The sequence below is a fragment of the Gavia stellata genome, chromosome 24 (assembly GCF_030936135.1).
Source record: "Gavia stellata isolate bGavSte3 chromosome 24, bGavSte3.hap2, whole genome shotgun sequence".
NCBI classification, from domain to species: Eukaryota; Metazoa; Chordata; class Aves; order Gaviiformes; family Gaviidae; genus Gavia; species Gavia stellata.
The window spans coordinates 8,606,113-8,627,087 of record NC_082617.1 but is presented as its reverse complement, the minus strand read 5'-3'; the positions used below and the strand labels follow the sequence as shown (position 1 = coordinate 8,627,087).

General features: G+C 54.8%; 2 protein-coding genes across 2 annotated transcripts in view; one reads left to right on the top strand and one right to left on the bottom strand.

Moving 5' to 3' along the window:
* The window catches only part of DDX31 (DEAD-box helicase 31), a 50,899-nt gene extending 42,820 nt beyond the window's left edge, over positions 1 to 8,079 (top strand). Inside the window, 1 exon segment of the mRNA XM_059829049.1 lies at positions 7,658 to 8,079. Within this exon segment, the coding sequence (XP_059685032.1) occupies positions 7,658 to 7,802 (145 nt within the window). The 3' untranslated portion in view covers positions 7,803 to 8,079.
* Positions 8,080 to 14,660: 6,581 nt separating this feature from the next.
* BARHL1 (BarH like homeobox 1) lies at positions 14,661 to 20,554 on the bottom strand. Its single transcript, XM_059828958.1, is given in 4 exon segments — positions 14,661 to 14,789; positions 14,791 to 14,956; positions 16,709 to 16,931; positions 20,104 to 20,554. Coding segments are annotated over 4 exon segments (969 nt in total).
* Positions 20,555 to 20,975: the final 421 nt, after the last annotated feature.

Genomic DNA, 20,975 nt, shown 5'->3' with positions numbered 1-20,975 from the left:
GTCGTATTACACATTGTCTCCAAACATCCGATACTTGGTTTTAATCAGTCTGCTCACTAAAGCCTCATCTCTCAGCACCTGCCCAGAGAATAAAGAACAGGCAGTCCAGGTTGAAAGTGGGGTAAAGGCGATCATTAAATGTTTCCTTAAGAGGACAAAGAAAACTTTTCATTTCTTTTTAAGTCTCCTTTTGTGCTTAGCACCTCCTTAGAGAGCCTGCTTGGGGAAGGTGAGACAGGAAGAGGGAGCAGCCAGGTGTGTGATGGTTCAGTGCTGAAATGTGGAAGCAGCCCTCTCCTTCTGAATGCACACGTAAAACTTTTATGTATTTTTTAAGCCTCTTTGTGCAAACCAACTGTCCCCTTAGCTGTAGGTGTTCTTGCAAAATCCAATCTGAAGATGGAAAAAGAATTGCTCGTGATATTTTTGCAGGTTAAATGCTGTGTTTAGGTAAGAGATGAGCACGTGAACCAGATACTGTATATTAAATTACAGTACATCAGCTTAGTAAGTGTCTGGGCTCGTGCTTTTACTGAAGGGTGGATGCAAGGAAGCTGATCCCACTTCCATTGAGGGATTAGCTGTCTTTCGCTCACTGCGGAGAAGCAGCATGCACAGGAAGTAGCTGACATGCCAGATAGACATGTCTTTTGACTCTTTCACAATACAGATGCCAAAGACCTATTGCCATTCCACCAAGCATCCCTGTGCTGCTCAATCTTTTGCGTTTTGGATCAGTGGGGTTTTATGGGATTCTGTGGTGACGACTGGTCTGTTTTCTCCCTTTGAACTCTGGAATACTGGTGTATGTCCCCAGAGGGTTTCACTGTAATGAGGAGTTGCAACTTAATTTGCCTTGTTTGTGAATTCAAGCCATTACAATGAGCTCAGTCTTTAAGTTTGATACATTCTGTGGAATTCATTGCTACAGGATATCTCTGATGCCAGAGGTGCTCAGAAAGATTGAATTTACATATGAGCGTCAAGTATATTTACAGTTGCTACAGGATGTGCAAAAAGTGAGTATAAAAATTAAGGTGAAAATCCCCTCATGCTTCAGAGTTTAAGTCCAACCCTTAACTCAAATGGGATCAAGAAAAGGTGTCCAGAGTGCTTCTGTTTGAGGGGATTGATTTACATCATTATTACACTGCTATTGCACTGAATATGGATATTATCATGCCCTTAAGGTTTTGGCTGCAAGATTATTGTGCTGATTCATTCTTCAGCATTTAGTGGTCAGACAGAATTAGACTCCTGCTGAGAAATATACCTTGTAACCCTGTGTGTCTTCCCTTGTACGGCTAGGGCAGCAGGCTCCTTTGGGTGAAAGCTGGTAGCCTTTTACCTTCTCTCCTACCTCGTATCCTTGATTCCACTTTTGAACGTCGTGGCATTGACAATTTTGGAAAGACTAATGCTTCTATTGACGGCTTGCGAATCAAGGCTGCAGCTGGGTCTCCCTGCACAGCAATTGTCTAATCATTAGAAGCAGTTTGCCTGCCAGTTTTTGTGTGCCATTTACAGCTTTCCTAATATCACTTAATTAGTCAAAATGCAAGTTTGGAATTCTGCCCACTGGGAATTTCACTTGGTTTGGGCAGTCTGCTCTAGAAAGCCAGACTGGAGCTCAGGTAAGAGCATGTATTCATGGACTGGACTGCAAACGGATCCAAAAATTAGAACAAGAGACATGGCTGCTGTGAAAGGAAACATCACCATCACTCTTCATTAAGGCAGTTCAGGGACACAGATGAGTCCTGCTTACCACATTGTGGTGTTATAAAAAAGTCCTGTTACGAAATTAAAGTTTTATAGTTGTAAAATCCATCTGATTGTTAACTGCATGCAGCGATGCCCTTTATTACTGTCCTGTTCCACCACGGCTGCAGCACAGAGCCTTTGCTCCATCTTTGAGCGAGCTAATAGGGCTTGCACATGGAGCTGGAAAACGTCTGTGCTCTCTGGTATGCATCAAAAAATGATCAGCTCTCTCTAATTGAAATATATTCTGTCCTTTAGGCTGGGAAAGAGCCTGACAGAAGCAAGAATCCTGGGAGGTTCTCAGCCTCCCAGCGGTGCTTTCATCCTCTCGCCATGGGATGAAGACCAAGGGATGGTAGTGAAAGTGAAACTGTGGGGTTTTGTCTCTTTCTGTGTAGCTGAAATACAGTTGACTTCAGTAGGGGTGAGGTGGGCTTTACTCTTTAGCATGTCTCGGCGTGAAGACTGCTCTGACTGTTCTGGAACAGCGCTTGATGCTCAGTCTGACTGGGTAATAATTTTCCTTGATCTTCTCAAGCTAGCGTTTGCATCAGCTGATAACAGAATACCTAGGCCATCTGTTGACTTGTCGAGAGCAGTGGAGGATTGCTGATGAATTTCTTGCCCCCAGTCCACAAAAAACAACAACAGAAAAACCAACCTAAACAGGGTTGCGTTGGCTGCAGATGGTCCATCCAACACTATAAGTAGAAAAAGCAGGTGTTGCAGCAGCCTTGGCCCAGAGGTAACCCAGTTCTGTTGCTGGCACAATTTCAGAGAGCTGTTGGAGATGCTGTCAGGCAGATTGATAGTGCGATCCATGTTGAAATGTTTTCTGATAAATGAAACAGCCTACTCCTGTCTCCTCCAAAGACACACCATGAGTTCTGGGACTGTGCGTCAGAACTTTATACTCCTTCTCCCTCAGCTGGAGCGATTGGGGAGCCTTTGGTTGCTGCAGATGCTGCGAGGTGGTTAAAGGTCACTACGCTTGCTGCGCAGCATTGCACCAGCATTTCACGCAGCTCAAGACAAAGGAACAAACAGCAGTGCCAACCAAGTTGAAGGAGACATCTCTAAGAACAAGCTCGCTCACCATTTAGGTAAAAAGACTAGCAGAGTCATCTTCTGAGCCATCAAATGATATCCAAGAAACCATGCATGTATATGTACCACTACTCTGGCATGTAGGAGTTTTTGGCTTGGAGATCAGCTTGTGATTCAGTTCTGTAATGAAGCAGATGTGTCAGTGAAACATAGTATTAGAATTTTGGAATGAAAATGAAAAACGGTGTCAGATACTCACTCCTTTTCTTACTGTTGTCACTTGGTCCTTTCACACCTGAATGTTTGAGAGTCTCCACATCCAGAATCATGGTTTGCATATTGTAGCAAAGTCAATCTGATGAAATCAGCTGGTGAAACTTGAGCATTCTTATGATCTTATCAGTAACGCTTGGGAGATGAATGGGATGTTATATAGAAACAGAACAGTTTGTGTACACTTCTGTTCCCCTTCTGTTTGTGTCTTGGAGCTGTCCACAGGATCTCAGCTGCTTTGAGCATCCTCAAAGCTTAGTTCAGTATACTTGTCTTGGGGTTTTTTTTTGCTGTAGTATAGTCTCTGTTACTCTACCATCTTCTTGTTAGTGATTGTGGAGTTCGGTGGATGGTATCTTCAGAGCTCGCAAAGCCATCGATCATGCATGGTGTGTGGAAGTCACAAATAGAGTGTGTTGAAGGTGTGTTGCATGTAAGCTAGGTGGGACTTCTGTGGTGAGTTAGTATCATGTGGCAGAGCAGAAGACAGAGCTGGAAACAACAGAGAGGATTTCAGGCTAATCACCTATGCTGCATTCACCTGTTTGGGTTTTTTTCATGATGTGGAAAAAGATTTGCCTTGAATCTTTTCTGATACGCTTGAGCAAAGCAAAGAGTTGAGAGTCAAGGGGCCAGAAAAGGAGACTGGTCTGAATCATTCAGATTTCCTCTGAGGTGGAGGGTTGGGCAGCACCAGCACCCCTGCAGACCACTGCGGCTCCTGAGTGGGACGGGGAAGGGGAGCAGCACGCTGGGAGTGGCTCTGCAGATGGAGGTGGAAGGAAACTGAAGAGAGGAAGGAAGGATTTTATTCTCTTTCCTTTGCTGGACACTTTCTCTCTTGTTTCTTCCAGATGCTCCTCTCCTGCCTTTTCGTCATTCAGTGACGTATTTAGCAAGATTCACAAGTTTCTCATGTTTAAAGAGTGAATAACATCATTCCAGTTTTCTGGAGGAAGACAGAGGGGTTTTTTGTCTTTAAAAGTTTCTCTGGCCTGGTCTTTGCTGGCCTTACAGGATATAACAGTCATCTGGGGACAGTTCCTCTGTTTCCTTATTGTCTGTCTGCTGAGGCTCTTGGTATGGGCTTTTGTGAGGTTGCAACTTAATTACAGATGTGCACAGGCAGCTGTAAACCTGGGTCTTTTATTCCTTCCTATGTCTCCATGAGGAGGAGGGGAGATTTCTCAGACCGTGCCAAGCAATTATTAGGCTCTCTGCCTTCCCTTCCTCGCTGTGCAAAGCACCTTTCTCTCCCCTTGATAATGAGGTGATTAGATAAATCTTGGGGTGATGGGGTTTTTGCCCTGTACCTGGAACATAAAGCCCAAAGCAGTGCGTGAGTCTAGGGTTAAGCCTTGCAAATGAGGGGATGATGTGTCCCCCACTTGAAGTTAGGAGGTGGTGCCAACTCATCTCTGCTGGCTCTTCTGACTACTTACCAATTCCCGTCTGTCTTTTATGGGAGTCCTGATACCCCATATCTAGTGTAAAAGAGTAGTAGTTGAGTGGTGCTTCTGCCTGGCATCGAATATGTCATAGCACTCAACACCCAGTGTGCTGGACAGCAACACAGAGAAGTCAAATAGCTTGTGCTCAGGGAAGAGGTTCTTTGTGTGTTGGGGCTGTTTCATCTTCTGAGTTATGACTTCTCTATTCCTGTCTCGCTTTCCCCCAGCTAATAAAAGTGGCTATTTTCTCATCTGTTTGAACATTCCTTTCTCCTTTAAGCCCTGCTGAAATCTTGGCACTGTAGCACGTTGGGATGGGTCAGTCATTAGTGAATCTTTTTTCCTCTGCAAGTTCCCCTTAGCTGCACTGTTTTGTAGTTCCCCACCTAAAGACTGAGTGTTATGGTTGGAGGGAGGGATTTAAAGGGCTGGGGATTTCTCTGCCCGTTATCAGCGTGATGTGTTCTCATCAGGGCTCAATATAGCATGATACCTAGACATGAGATCACACAAAGAGATGCTGACAATCCATGTGTTTAGCCAGTGATGGGAACATGGCTTCTGTCTGTGTTACAAATGCATCTTACATTTACAGCCTTTCGGTGGAGCTTTTTGCCACAGTGTCTAGTATCGCCACACAGCTCTCTTAAATTAACATCACACCAGCCTTCGGCAACAGGGAAAAAAACCAGTTATCTGGGGTTATGAGGTGGGAGAATGGACATGAGGGCCAAAGAGATTAAATACCTTGCCCAAGGATGCTCAGAGGGTGAGTATCAAGGTCTTGCTCTGTTCTCCTGGGCTTTGTCTCATAACCACAGGGCGCCTTTCCTCGCTGATGTTATCTTGACGGCTCTGGCAGGGCCCCAGAGACTTTCACCAGTTGAGCAGAGAGGGGAATTTACAGGTTTACAGCAAGAATCAGAATCCAGCCAGGGATGCTGACCTGATGCACTTTTCCTGGTGTGCTGTCACTGCAGACTGTTGCTGTTGCCTGTGGCTCTTCCATCTCGTGGTTAAACAGGGCCTTGACAGCTGCTTTTCTTCTCTCGGTGATCAACGCAGGTTCCACAGCACAGCTCCATTGATTTTTGTGGCCCTGGTTAGAGGGAGAAACCTCTCTTTTCCCTGCATCCTTGCTTTTCTGTGTACAGCTGATCACCACAGCGGGGGGTATTGATTTACTAATTGGGCAATGATTTCACCTGATTGATAATAAAGTGTTGGACAACCTCCCTGCTGAGCTGAAACTCAGCCCGGCAGCTACTGGTGGATTACTTCTCCTTTTGCAGCAGATAGTTCCCTGTTGTTAAGTAAACTGATCTGTTGCTTGGTAACCCTCGAATTACTGTAGTAAATGCTTGGAGACACAATGAAAGTGTCAAATAGAAACTTTATCAAGTGATGGAGGGGGCTGAGCAGAGGATACAGCTGCACTACAAAGTTTTTGCAGCAGAGCTGGGTTGGTTGGGGGCACACCTTGGCCTGGCGCTGTGCGTGCACCCACAAGCATCCCTCCGTGCTGCTGCGGCTTGCATGTCCAGGAAGACAGTTTGACAAGGTATGTCTGCTGTGCAGGTCCTGCAGCTACAGCTTTACCAACAGCACGTTTGCTTCGTTAACTGTATGGTTGCTTTCAAGCTGATTCTGTCTTTTTGCCTTACTTTCTGTAGGTTCAAATCGGGTGGTGGCTATATGTCTTATTTCTTCAGTATGTCCAGTCTCTAGTGCTTCTGCCAACGCAGAGCTTGAATGTTTAGCTAGTGTGAGAATGGAGACTGCACCGAAAGTAGCAGAGTCGTCTTACCTGTGTCTTCCAGGCTTTCTTGTCTAGGGAAAGCCATCTTTCAGTGGTAATCACCACACTGTCCTTTTTATCATTCTGATCCATCCTTCCAAACCCACTCCAGCCATGAAACCTACACAGGGATGGAAAACAAGCTGTAGAAAAGGGGGCAAGCAAATACCCCAAACAGCCAAGAGTTTGCTTCCCTTCCCTTCTTTGTGTGTTTGGCCTAATGAATGGATTGATCTGTTGCTGCAGTCAAAAAATGCTTCCTTCTCCTGTGATCCCCATCACAGTTCTGGACACCTGAAGGAACTATGAGAGGCAGTGCTATAAGGCTGCAGCTTTTAGGACTGCTGAGGTCCGTGTATTGTCATAAAAGCACACTGGCATGGATGTGGGGCTTCTGCTCAATTTCCTCATTGTATTTAGAGGGACAGATAGATTTCTGTTCAATTCTCTGGACACTTTTGAGATCTGTTACTGGTCTTTATTATAAAGAGGAGAGTGGGATGCGCAGACACCGGTAGCTGAGGATACACTGTTGTGCCCAGGACCATGGGAACATGGTAGGGAACGACGGGTCCTGCACTGAAGAGATTGCAGTTTAAACAGATAAGTGAGGGTGATAGCAGCAATGAGGATGACATTTGCCCAAGGTCATAGAGAAGGACAGTGGCAGAACTTGTGGTGGAAAAATGCTGAGTGGGTTTTTATATTTATAGCTGGCAGTTTAGGGCTACAGGGAGATCCATGTTGGAGTTGAGTGGCTGGGCAGAATGCAGCTACCTTTGCAAAAGCCCGTCTCTGGAGAGGGAGGCTGTAAGGTGCATGTGATGTCTGCAGGACGCTGCAAGAAAAGAGCCTGTTGGGTTTAGACTCCTGACTTTTTTTTTTTTTTGCTTGTTTATTTGGGTTTTTTGTGTTTTCAAGCTCTGGATTTAAGCTCTGTTTATAAAATGTTTCTATTGTTCTATGTCTTAAGGCTGTTAAGTTTTTTTATTATTATTATAATTTTCAAACTGCTGTGTCACCAAATTCATCAGCCTTCAGCGCACAACCTTCCCTCCTTCTCCCCGCCACCCCTGCAAGAGCATTTGTACAGAACAAAGGCTTGCTTTTAAAAACGGCATGATATTTTGCCACCTTTGTGAAAACCTGTCACAACAATATCTAATTTTGCATGAGACAGAATTTCAAATCAAGCCTCAAGAAAAGGAAGCTGTTCTTCTGCTAATGCGCAAATGTCACTTTCCACAGCTGTAAAATACGTAACCCACCTAGCAGCATTTCAGAGAGAAGGAAATCTAATTCCTCTTCTCTTCTCTCTGCCCAGGTCTGACCTTCTCAAGAAGACCCACGGCAAACATCGCCTTGCTGAGATCTTGCGATCTGAATATTCCAGTGGGATGGACACTGGTGTATCCAAGGTCAAGAAGAAAAAACAGAGAAAACCTGGCAACCAGCAGATTCCAACATAAGCCGGGACCTTCCAGTCATTGGCTGCGAAAGCTGCTTGAGCTCCTCAGCCGGGGGTCAGGGTGACCTGCCAAATCAACTGAGGAGTGTCTCAATTTATCAGGCAAATATGGGAGGGATCTTGGGGGATCTTGGCCTCCTCCCCCTCGTTCCATAGGTCCAAATGGAATCAAATCCAGGCATGTCCTGTTGCACTGCTGCAATTAAATGTGGCTTCCTGAAGATGCACCGCGTTTCTAAGGTGGTTTTTGCAAGAAAAATAAAAAAGGTTGAATATGGTTTTCAGAGAACTGTGATGTCTGTATAACATGAGTGAGACAAGTGTGCTCAGACAGGAGATGCCTCCCTGTTTAAAAGACCTGTAGAAACACTCAGCAATCTGTTTGCTTGATTATTTTTAACCAGATAAACAGTAGTGGCAGAGGAGGTGTTCCAGGAGCACATTTAAGAGGGGAGGGGAGGCCACCCTTTCCCCTGCCGTTATTCAGGGGGACACTTCTGCTCCTGTCTCGGGTGACGCAGCCACTTTGCTGCCATCTTCTCTCCTGTCCTTTGTGCGCTGGGGCAAGGTCTGTCCCTGGACACTGATCGTTAGTCAGATATTGCCACCTGGAAGGAATCTCCCCGATTTCAGTGCAAGTGGTAGGACTGGGGAGAGCTCTTCAGTGTAATGACACATGGTCCCTTTGGGGCAGAGCTCATGGGCGCAAAACTTCATGTCAAAACTCCTGAGTTTGGAAACAAACGTCACTGTGGGAAGGAGCCAGCATGGTATCTAGCAATCTCCAAGCTTCTCCTTGCCTGCAGCGTATTGTCATACCTAATTATGTAACGCAGAGTATGTGTGAAATGTCTCACCTCTCTGAACATTAAAGCCTTTGCAGGCTCTTGCTAACACTTGCCAGTAGTAACCTGGCTTTTGGGGTTCTCTCTGCTTTGGCTAGGCCTTTCCGGAGTACGTCCCAAGCTCATGGATTTCGCGTCTTGCTTTCGCCATTTGCCTTTTTTCTCATTCTTCCTTCTCATCAGAGAATTGGGACTGCTGAGAAAAGGGATGCAGGACAGCCCCAGATGTGCGGAGGCTGGCACGCACTCACCATTGCCCAGCGTTTGAAGTGGAACCCAAGCTCTAGTGAAGTCTGAGACAAAGCTCCCCTTTGAGTCGGTGAGGCGTGGGGGAGAGCGGGTGTTCCCCAAGGCCTGTGGGAGACTGACGAACTCCCGCAGGACCTGCAGCTGAGCACCCACCTCCCTCTCCCTGTCTTCCTCACTGTGCTTCTTCCAGCACCTCCTGTAACACAAGCACCGAGCAGTACACATCTGAAAACGGCGCAAAACCCTACCAAAACACAACTTTCTGCTGCCTGCACCTTCCTTGAGGAAAGAGATGAGGAAGAGCAGCCCAGCCATGACCCAAGCCAGGCACGTTGTTTAACGCAGGACCAGAAAGTGCTCAAATCCAGTGGCAATTTCAGGTGCCGGAAGGGAAAAAGTACTGCAAAGAGGGAGTTTGACCAGATGAAAATGATACCCTCTTTCTGAATACAGAATTGAGGGCACCTACTTCGGGCTGTAGTGAGTCATACTAAGGACTGTGGGAGGGAAGCAATCAGCCCAAAAGTATTTAATTTCTGAAGTGAATGTAAGTTTTGAGAACCAAAATGATATATTTTTCCTCCCAGGCAATTACCAAACATGCTGATTTTACTGCAATACTTTTTTGAATGCTTAAGAGAGATGTTAAAAACATTCCAGTATAAAATTAACCATGTTTTTGCAGAGAGAATGAAGTTACTAGCGTTTATTAGATTAAAATAAAATAACAACAAAGCCTGCCTGATTTTGTTATGCGTACTGTTTGGAAGAGCAATCAGGTTTAAGGCAAATGTCAACTTAAACAGAAAAGAAACCCCTGAGGATGAAAATGACTCAGAGAGAGTGATGCAGAGAGTGTAAGTTTGGGAAGAGCTGATCTCGTGCATGAGGGGAAAATATATGACCTTCTCCTGGCTGACTGTCATGTATGAATTAATAGGGACTATTGGCAAATTCATAATAATAGGAATAAAGGCCAACAGCACACCAGTGAGAGACATCAGGAAATCTCATTGCCGTCTGTATTCACTGGGCATGTAGCGTTACAAACGGTTGTGATGGATAATGTGATTTTAAAAAAAACAGAATGCCTTTTTCTTCAGCTTCACCATCTTTTAGCAGATAGCTCTGGATTACTTGTGGGATTAGGGAAAGGAAGAGGAGGTGATTAAACAAGAAAGAGAAATTGTGAAATGCACACACACCTGAAGTCAAGCCAAGTTTGCTCTTAATAAACTTGAAGGCCAGTGTGCAAAATGTGGTTGAGTTGTAGCTGGGTCAACAGGAATCAAATTCTGCCCATATTTACACTTCAGCAGCTCTAGATCGGCTCTGGGCTGGCTTTATCCTTCTGCATCGCTCAATTCAGGAAGAACCTGGTAGGTTAGGGGTTAATTTGTAGTCAACCCAAAGCATCTCTTCATCAAGGCAGGGCAGGCTGGGGTACTTGCCGTGGAGCAGGGGTGGCCGAGCTGCAGAGCTCCATCAGCTGCAGCAGGAATGGGGCGTAGCGGGTACAGAGGCTCCCGGGTCCTCTGAGCACCCAAAAGCGGGAGGAGCTGCTGGGGGGTCATGGTGGGTTCCCTTGGCACAGCCCTGGCACAGAGCAGGTGGACGTCACCCTGAACTGCTCCTGAACTTGTCCCCTCCTGCTCGGAGGTACGTGGCATGTGTTGCAGGGGTCTTGGCTGGGTGGGAGCTGCCTACGCAGCTCGTAAGGGCAGGGAGATGGGCTCTTGGCAGTGTTCGGTGAAACTGCAGCTTCGTTTGACTGCACCGGCATTGGCTTTGGTCAGGTTTGCTTTCTAGTCTCAATTGTGGTGAATGGTGGGGGCCTTGCTGCCCTGAAGCTTGAAGTTTCTGCGTTTGGTCTGGAAATAATGTCACTATGGAGCTTTTATGTAAAGCTGCCTGGGAGTCAGACCTGGACCTGGTTTGGGTTTGCCTTCCTCGCTGTTTCTCCGCTCCCTGCTCCCACCGCCTGGAGTCCTGCCTCTCCCAGGAGATGCTCTTACACCTTTTCTCTGCTCTCTTCTGGCTCCGTGTCCTTCACCAGTGATGGGAGCCCATATCCTCCTCTCCTCTGGAGCTGGACCATCTTGAGTTTATACTTGGAGGCTTTGGGATAGGAAAAAATAAGGAGGTCACCTTGGTACAAGGGTCACAGCTGAGCACCCGCTTTCCGTGTCTAGGTCAAACACAAGACACCGTAGCACTGGTAGCCCACTGCTGAGAAGAGCCCATAACTAAGCAGGATAGAAAGCAACAGAACTTCCCTGTTTACAACAATTCATTTTCTCCACAAGCCTGGGCAGGAAAACAATCGGGCAGGAAAAGCACCGATTGTTCTGGGCTTTCCATTCTGGCATTGTTTTGTTTGGTGTTCAGATGAAGCCGTAGAGTATCTCAGCTCGAAACAATTCTGCTGATTTCATTGAATTTGTGTGTGTTGGCATGTTCAGAGGAGCAGCTTTCGTTCTTTGTTCCCAGGGTGGTGGTCCTGGTTAAAGCTGTGCCGGGAGGGGAGGAAGAGGGTCCTCAAGCTGGGTAAAAGCCCAGAAGGGGCTTGAGAGCCAGGATTGTGTTTGGTCCTGGCAAACCCCACTGCACTAACTGGTTTGTGTCTTGGATCCAGAGCCTGGAGCTGACAGAGACCAACCACCAGCCGCCTGTCTGTTGGAGTCTCTGTACCCCAGGAGGAATCGGTGGAGCAGAACTGGTGCAGTACTCCAAAGATTGCCTTAATGGGACCAGTGCTCCTTCTCAACCGTGCCATTTTTACTGCTTCATCTGATTTCAACCCAGCACAGCCTGTCCCACCCCTGAGGACTTGCCAGGATCATGCCCACCTGGCACTGCCTTCTGGAAATGAGTAGTTTGCAGCCCGGCCTGGGGCTGCTGTAGGTGCAGGACCAGCGCTGGTGGGTTCTGCTGTTGGACAGCGGGGTCCTGTCTCAGGCCCCGCACACAAGCTGGAGGTGAGGCTGATCCTTCAGCAGCCTGTGAGGCTCCTGAGATCCTCCGGCACAAGATGCTGTTCGTGTGACAAGCGCAGTGCTCTCTGACGAGAGCCTACAGCGTGTGGTGTCTTCCCGAAACGGATTTATTTTGAAGCTTGCCTTGCTTGAGATCTCCCTGGAGGAGACAGCTCCAGCCCTCGCTTCCCCTCTGCTCTTTCCTTCTCAGCCAGAGCCGGCACGGCCATTCCCCCTTCCCGGAGCGGAGGTTTCCTCGAGGCTCTGCCCCGCTCTCTCCTCCCGTCCCTGTAACGCAAACGGGACCCTGTCACTGTGTTACGGCGCTGGCTCAGACCCGCTGTTACAGAGGAGTTTCCAGCTTCTTCCAGATGTGAAATGGCAAATTTAAATATTGCAATTACAAACGTGTAACGAAGCCTTGTACTTCATTAACGTAAGAGGAGGAATCTGCTATGGCTACAAGGACAATTAAATATTAGAGAATGTCTTTGATTCACATTCCTGCTGTGTAAATGGGAGGAAGGTTGCTGTATGCTCCTTGCCTTTGCGCTCACAAAATGAAAAGCACACCCACTGCAAGTTGTCCTTTGATAGATTTTTAATATGATTTTAAAGAGTTTTGTTTGGCCTCATTCTTATTCAATGAGATTAATTTAAAGCACTTATCCCCTGGGTTTAAGTCAATCCATGTAGGATTTGGGAGGGGGGGTTGTTGCCCGGGGAGGGGGGTTGTTTGCAGGCCTCTCTGAAAGACTCCTTTGCCACTTCATTAACCCCGGGCTGGGAGCGACCCCCCTTCCTCCTCCTCCTCCTCCTCCTCCTCGCCCCAGCCGAGGCCCGGGGATTTACCAAACTCCCCCATTCACATGCAAAGGGACAGCCCGCTCCACAAAGGCCGGGGGCTCTCGCCTCCCGGCGTGGCTGTGCATTTGGCCGGGCCGACAATAACCCTCCCGGCGGGGCCGCCGGGGCTCGGGGGTGCCGGGGCAAAGCTCCGGGGGCCGACCGGCCCGGGGGGCACCGGGCTGGGAGCCGGCCCCGGGGAGCTGGGGGGACGCCGTGGGGCGGGGGGCTGGACGGTGGGTGCCGGGGCGGGGGGGGGGGGGGGGGGGGCGGCTCCGCAGACAGCCGGGCCCGCCGGCGGCGGAGGGCCGGGGGGGGGCGGCGGAGGGCCGGGGGGGCGGCGGGCCGGCGGGCTGAGCCCGCAGCCCATCTGTCGGCTCCCCGAGCCGGCGAGCCGCTGCCCGGCTGTCCCGGGGAGCAGCTGCGGGGCTCGCTGGCCGCGGCCGGCTGAGCGACACTTTTCAAGGGTGGAAACAATCCATTTTCCAAAGCGATCATTTAAAGCACTTAGGCAATTATACACTTAAGATTAGCGTTAATAATTCACCAGCGCAGCGGCTAGCACCGCGCCGGCCAGCATCGCCCCCGGCCCCCCCTCTCCCCACCGCCCCCAGCCCCGCGGCGGAGCGAGCGGCCCCGCATGCCTGTACTGGGGCCGGGCCCGGGGGGGGCGAGCCCCGGGGGGGGAACCGAGCCCCTGGGTGGGGGGAACGGAGCCCCGGGGGGGAAACTGAGCCCCGGGGTGGGGGGAACCGAGCCCCGGGGGGGGAACCGAGCCCCTGGGTGGGGGGAACCGAGCCCCGGGGGGGGAACTGAGCCCCAGGGTGGGGGGGAACCGAGCCCCGGGGGGGGAACTGAGCCCCGGGGGTGGGGGGGAACCGGCCCCGGGGTGGGGGAACCGAGCCCCGGGGTGGGGGGGAACCGAGCTCCGGGGTGGGAACCGAGCCCCGGGGTGGGGGGAACCGAGCCCCTGGGTGGGGCAAACCGAGCCCCCGGTGGGGGGGGACCGAGCCCCGGGGGGGAGCTCCCTGCGATGGGAGGTGGGAAAACTCCTCTCTGCGGTTCCCTTCCCCTCGGCGGCGGCTGATCCGCCGGAGCAAACAAGCAGGAGGGGAAGAAAGGGCCGGCGGAGGCGAGACCCGTTTGTTTGTAAAGAAGTTTTATTTCCACATTTAAAAAAGGGGGGAGCGGGAGCGGCGCCCCGAGCCCCCCCGCGCCCCCCCGCCCCGGCCGGGCCGGCCCCGGGATACAGACTGACAAGAATCACTTACACAAATACGCCCTCAGGGTTCACAAATAAATAATTCATATACATTTTGCGCACCGTATTTACATTTCGCCGCTTTTTGCTTTTTTGTTGGGGATGGGTTTTTTTAGTTACGGACGTCCCAAAGTCTCGCTGCGGCGGGCGGGGGCCAGCGGCCCGGCCCCCCCCCCCCGACGGCCCTTCCCGGCGGCGGGGCCGGTGCTCCGGCGGCGAGGAGCCGGGGAAGGCGGGGAGGGGGTCCCGCAGCCGTCCGGGGCAGGGGTGGCTCGGCCCCCCCGGCAGTTCCTGGGGAGGGGGCGGAGAGGCAAGCCCCCCCCCCCGAGCAGCCTGTCCGTGCTCCCGGCGCCGTCCCAGGCCGGGGGGGGGGAACAGCAGCGGCCCCGCTGCCCTTCGGGGGCACAAGGGAGTAAGGCGGCGAGTGCCCCGCGGGGCGGGGGGGGGCAGCTCTGCCTGCTCTCCGTCCTGCCAAACTGCCCTTCCTTCTTGCATTCTTCATATATATTTTAAAAAAGGAGGGGGGGAGGTCTCATTTTTATATATATATATATATATATTTGGGGATGAGCGGGAGTCTGTCGCTTGCTCGCGGCCCCAGAGTAGGGGTGGCCCCCTCCGACCCCCCGGCCCGGGGTGGGGGTGCCGGTGGGGCTGCCCGGGCGGCCGGGGCTCACCGGGGCTCACCGGGGCTGCGCGGCCCGGGGCAGGACTCCGGGCAGCGGGGGCAGGGGCGGCGGGGGCTCGCTGCCGCCCTGCAGTCCGTGGATGAGGATGCGGGGCACCAAGGGTCTCTGTAGGGCGGGGGGGGGGCGCGCTGGGCCCCCGGTACAGGTAGAGAGCGGCGCCGGGGTCCAGGTTGGAGACCAAACTCTGCGGGTAGAAGTAGGGCGAGGGGAACATCCTCTGGAGCGCTGAGTAGTTGCCAGCCTCGGCCAGCAGCTCCAGGCCCACCGCCGTCTGCCTTTTCCACTTGGTCCTGGGGTGGGGACAAGTCGAAAGAGGGGGTCAAGGAGGGAGGGATGCTCCAAAAGCCGCTCCCGGGCTCTTTCTATCCCCTGCACACCCCCTTTCCTCGGGCTTTTCCCTCCCTTGCGCATCCCCCCTCCCCGCCGCCGGCTCCCGGGGGCCGTCCCCCCTGCACGGCAGGGATGGGATGGGATGGGATGGGGTGGGATGGGATGGGATGGGATGGGGTGGGATGGGATGGGATGGGATGGGGTGGGATGGGATGGGGATGGGATGGGATGGGATGGGATGGGATGGGATGGGGTGGGGTGGGGTGGGATGGGATGGGATGGGATGGGGGGACCAGTCCATAGACCCCAGTTAGGGAGCGAGGGGACCTGTCTCCCCGGTGTCCCCGCCGCGGCAGCCCGGCGTGAGCGCCCACGGAGCCTCCCCGGGGGCACCGGAGCCGCAGCCCGGCTGGGCCCCGCCGGCGGGGTGTGAATCCCTGCCATATAAATGGCGCCCAACGGCTCAGTCCCTTCCTGGGGTGGAAGTTCCAGATTGCAAATTGCGACCTGCGTGTGACATAGCTCGTGTGTGACATGGGGGACCCTCTGCCCGCCACCCCCGCCGCTGAGCAGCGATGCTGCTGCCGCCGCGATGCTCCGGCCCGAGGCCGCCGCGGCCCCGCTCCGCCGCCCGGGGCTCCGGGACCCCCTCCCCGGGCCGGGGCTGCCGCGGCCGGGCCGGGCCGCTCGGGCGGCCGCGGGGGTCCCGCGGGGGGACACGCGTGGGGCAGCGTCCCGGGGCATTCGTTTGCCGCATATATATATGCGCCTGTGCCTATATGTATGTATGTATATTTTCATGTATATGCATACATACGTGCATATAAGTATGTGCGCGTATATGGGGGGGTGTGCCGGGTCTCACGGAGGAGCCCCGGCCCCGGGATCTCGCCCCCGTCGGGGCCGGCGGGCCGGGGAGAGCGGCTGGGGAAGGGGCTGGGGGCAGCGGCCCGGCTCCGGCCTGTCCTTGCGGGAGGGGTCTGGGGAGAGCGGGGGGAGCGCACAGCCCCCGCCGCCCCTAAACTCCCCCAACCCCCCGACGTGTTGGTAAGTGGCGGATCTTTGCAGATGGCGATGGAAATGAGGGGGAAGGAGGGTTAAAATCGGGGGGGGGGAGCGCGGGGACGGGGTGGGGGCTGCAGCCGGGGGTCCCTCGTTTCGTGGCGGTGGCAATGGTCGGGCTGGGGAAGCGCCGAGGGGGGTGTCCGGGGAACCCCACGGAAGCCATCACACGTCTCCAGCCCTTTTACAGATTTGTCGCTGAAGCGCTAAACCTATTTCCACCAGTAAATTATTCATCATAATAATAATTGTGTAATTACTGTAAGGGGTGTTAATTATTGATGCCCAAAGCAGTAATTGCTATCTATTATTAATGGGCCGATGTGTTATGCCGTTGTGTTTAGCTGGAAGCCCGGTCCTGCCTCCCCGGCTTTCTGGGGCTGGGGCACGGGTTGCCCCCCCCCCCCCCGCCCCAAACCTGCCCTGCCTCGGCATCACTTTCCTCCCCCTAACTGGGGGGTGAAAGGCCCCGGGACACAGAGAGGCCCGGGGGGTGCGGGGAGGGGGAACAACCGCATCTCTCCTGGTGCCAGGAGGGACGGGGTGGCTGTGGGGTGCAAAAGCCCTGCCCGGTTTGGGGGTGCGGGGCAGGGGAGAGGGGCAGGATGGGACCCCGGCGCTGTGGGCAGGAGGGAACGGTGCATTTTTACCTTCTGTTCTGGTACCACGTTTTCACCTGCGTGTCGGTGAGGTTGAGGGAGGCGGCCAGCTCCATCCTGTCCTGCACGCTCAGGTATTTTTGCCTCTCGAAGCTGCGCTCCAGCTGGGCCAGCTGATGGTCGGTGAAGGCGGTGCGGGCTTTGCGCGGCTTTTTCAGCCGCACCGGGGGGCTGTCCCGGGAGCTGGAGATCTCTCGGTCCCCTTCTTCTTTCACTGGGCCGAGAGGGAGGAAGAGAGGCCAGGTCAGGGCGGGAAGGGAGGGGAAATACCCTCAAAGGAGGGGGGGAACCCGCTGCAGCCGTAAGCCGGAGGAGACGGGCTCAGGCACCGAGTCGGGCTCACGGCACATTTGCGCTGCAACCCCGTGAATTTTAACCCCGGCTGCCCACGGGGGACTCACGGGGTCCCCGAGCCGGGCCCGGCCTCTCCCCGCCCCGGGGGCCTGGGAGTGGGGCCGGAGCGCCGGGCTGTGCTGCGGGGAGCCCCGGCCCGGCCCCGCAGCCCTCTGCCCAGAACCCCCCCGCATCTCCCTCCCCCCTCATTTCTCACGGGGCAGGATCCCCCAAAACCCAACAGCTTTCTCGATGCTTGGATATTTTTTTTCCCTTCTTTTCTCTCTCTCTCTTTTTTTTTTTCTTTTTTAAACCCAAAACAAAACCAACCCAAAATGAAAATTGTGAGCCCACATTTTTGGAGGGGAGAGTCGCCGGGGGCTGCCGCGCCCCCCCCTCCGCGGAGGAGCCTCCGTTCTCCCGGGGCTGGTGCCGGGGCACGGAACAAACCTCCCCTCTCCAGGGCGCACAACGAAACCGGGGGGCAGGGGCTCCGCAGGCCCGTGCCCCTGCTTTATTTATCTTAAAAAATGCCGAATGGGACGGGCTGGCGGCGGTTCGTTAGCGCGGTCGGTAGATACGCACCGGCGGAGCGACGCGAGAATTTCCGCCGCGAAATATTAGTAGGTGACAGGAAAATATCCGAGCAGAAGAAGAAAAAGAGGGGAAAAAAAAATACATCCCTGTTTGTGCTCGCCTTCCCCACCCTGCTGAAGGAGCTTCTGTAGCAAAAAGTCTCAGTTTATACAAATCGGCGGCGTTCGGGGTTTTTTACGGGGGTTTCCGTTAAACAGGCGGGTGGCGGGGGTTAGCAGGGCCAGGGCTGCAGCCGAACGCGAGCTGATTTCTCTCCGAAGAAAGACAATAATCCGGTTAATTGAGCCACCGGGGAGCGAAACCCTTCAGCCAGAAAGCCCGGCTCTGGCCGAGCAGGCAGAGCCCGAGCCGGGGAGCAGCCGGGGAGCACCCGGAGACCCGGCCCGGCTCCCGGGGACAGCGGCAGCCCCGGCACCGCCCGGGAAGGGGCCGGATCCGGAGCGGGCAGGGCGGGGGGTCCCGGCCCCGCTCCCTCCCGGGAAGGGCCCGAAAGTTTGCGCGGAGTTTTTCCGCGGAGGAAAGGCGGCTCCGGCCTCCCGCACCCCGGGGAAGGCAAATCCCCCCCCGGCCTGATCCTCGGCTCCTAAAAAGTTCCTGCTCGCCAACGGGCTGCGCTGGCTGGCGGCGGCGGCGGCTTCCCCGGCCGGCTCCGGCTCTCTCCTAGCTTAAAAAAAAATATAAAAATATGTATTATGGGTTTTTCGGCATTTTGGCATGGGCCAAATCCTGCCGCCGCCGCTGCGGATGAGGCCCGGCCCCGCAGCCCCTTTGCGGGGTAAATCAGGGACGTTTTGCCCGAGCAAAAGCTATTTCCGAAGCAGCAAAACCGGCTCGCGTTGGGAGCGGGGACCTTCACCCGCTGCCCCACCGAAACCGTGGTTTTGCCCTCATCCCCGCGGTGTTTTTACCCTCATTTAAGCTGGGGTTTCTTCCCCAGTTAAGCTGTGTTTTTCCCCCATTTAAGCCGTGGTTTTCCCCCATTTAAGTGGTGTTTCCCCCCCATTTAAGCGGTGGTTTTCCCTCGATTTAAGGGATTTTTTTCTCCTATTTAAGCGGCGTTTTTATGGTAGTTGCCCCGTCGCAGGGGCAGGAGAGGGGCCGACCGCGGCTGGGGTAACGGCCCCCCCCAGCCCGGGCTCCGCCGGCTTAGGGGGCTGCGGCGAACCCGCGTTTCTTCTCCTCCTCCCTCGCTTCTTTCGCCTCTCGGCGGTTCGGGGGAAGGGGAGAAAAGCTGAAGGAATTCGGGGGGGGGCGATGTCGGAGGCGAAAACAAAACGCCGAGGTGGGAATCGCGGCTGTTGTCGATCCCGGCCCTGCACAACGGCGGGGCCGGTGTCAGCCTTTCTCCCGGGTCTCTTCCAGCCCCGGCACCGACCCGGGGCTCCGTCCTTCGTTGGGAGCGAAAATCCCCCCGCGATGCCCGGGGGCTCCCGCCGCGTTTGGAGGCTCTTTTGGGCGAATATTTTTTTCCTCCATCAAGCGGGTTTCAGCGCGGCGGCTCCGGGCGGGCCGAGAGTGCATTTGCGGCCGGGCCCGGGCTCGGCCCGTCACCCCCCCTTTCCTGCCAGTCCCCCCAAATCCAGCGGCCCCGCAAGGTGCCATCGCCTCCCCTTTCTCCCCCCCCAGCCGAGTACCTTCGCCTTCCCCCTCAAACACCCGACAAACACTTTTCCCGGGTGAAAGTTTTTGCAGGGGTGCTGGGGGCGGGATGGGCGAAGGTACCCGGGATAGACTGCTCCGGGGGGCGAGGACCGACCCCGGCCCGTGCTGTTCCCGTGCCTCCCCCGCCCGGCTGCCACAGGAGGAGGCCGGGAAGGGGCTGCGAGGGGCCCGGGAGGCCGAAGCCGCCGGCCCGGGGCGAGCAGCCGCCGCATCCAGCCCCACTCCCCGCCGGCGCCGTGGATGCGGCCGGGGCTCCCTGGCTGTCGTCCTCGTTTTTAAACCATCCCCAAAATAATAATAGAAATAATACGAATCGAATCAGCCCCCGCCGACTTGCTTGTTCGTTTCTCACCGGAACAGGGGAAACACCCGGCAAATCCGTGATTATTTTATTATTGTTTTCTTTTTTTTAAATTTATTTTTTCCAGGCAGAAATCCGCCCCCGGTTCTCCTCGGCCCTTTCCCCGCGGGTAGGAACGAAACAGCCGGATCTTCCCTGCGGAAAACAGCCCGGCGGATCCCCCGGGCGCGTTTGGCCAAGCACCCATCTCCCCAACCCCTTCCGCCGGGCCGAGCCCCACCGAGCCCCGAGCCCCAAGTTTTCCCAAGTTGGCGCCGACCTCGCCGTCATTTCGGGGGCGACCGGTGCCGCGAACCCCCCCAACACCGGCGCTCGCCGGAGCCGGCTCCGCTGCGAGCTCCCGGCGCACCGGGAGGCTTCGGGGCCGCCGGCGGCTTCGGGTCCAGGCCGCCCTGCCCGCCGTGCAAAGCCCAACGGGGTGAGCGGCGCTTACCTTTGTACTCCGAGTCCGAGGAGGAGCTGCTGGTGTTTTTTTCCATTTTCTCCCTAAAGTCCTCGCCGGGCTTGGTGGGGATCCTGCCCGCCGGCTCCTGCCCGCCGTGAGGTCCATTGGTGCTGGAGTAAGGCGCGCAGGCGGCCAGGGGCTTGCAGTCGGCCAGGATGTCTCTGATGAGGAAGGAGGAGGTGACGGTCCGGGACTGGGAGGGAGCCGAGACCTGCCCCGGCTGGAGGTGCGCATCCAGGCCCGGCCGCGGCACCGCCGCCTCCAGGCACTCGCGGCCCGGCGAGCGGGGCGAGGGGCACCCGCTGCTGCCCTCCGAGCGGGGGCTCAGCTCCAGCGGGGACCGGCCGTCGCCCACCAGCGGGTCCCCCTTGGGCACGGCCGGGCTGCCGGCTCGGTGGGAGAGGATGGAGTCGATCCCAAACCCGGTGGAGCCCTCCATGGCCCCCGCGAGGTGCCGGCGCTCACACGGGCATTGGCGGGGAGGGCGCGGCGGAAGCGGTTTGATAATGAAAATTAACAATAACAGGAGGGGGGGAGAAAAAAAAGGAAAAAAAAAAGAAAAAAAGAAAGGTAAAAATTAAAAAATAAAAAGAGCAAAGTTCAGCCTGGGATCCGGGCAACAATTGCTGCAAGGCTCTCCGAGGCGCCGCGCGTTAGATCCAGGGCTGCTCCGTCTTCAGCATCGCGCCCAGCTGCACTCACAGACAGACAGACAGAAGGGGGGGGAGAGGGAGGCAGAGTCAAACTTTGGCCGCGAAGGGGGTGGGGGTTGGGGGTGGGGGGGGACGGACCCCAACCTCACCCGGGGTCCCGGCCCCTTACCCGGCCACCCCACCCTTGCCCGGAGCCGCGGCGGCGCG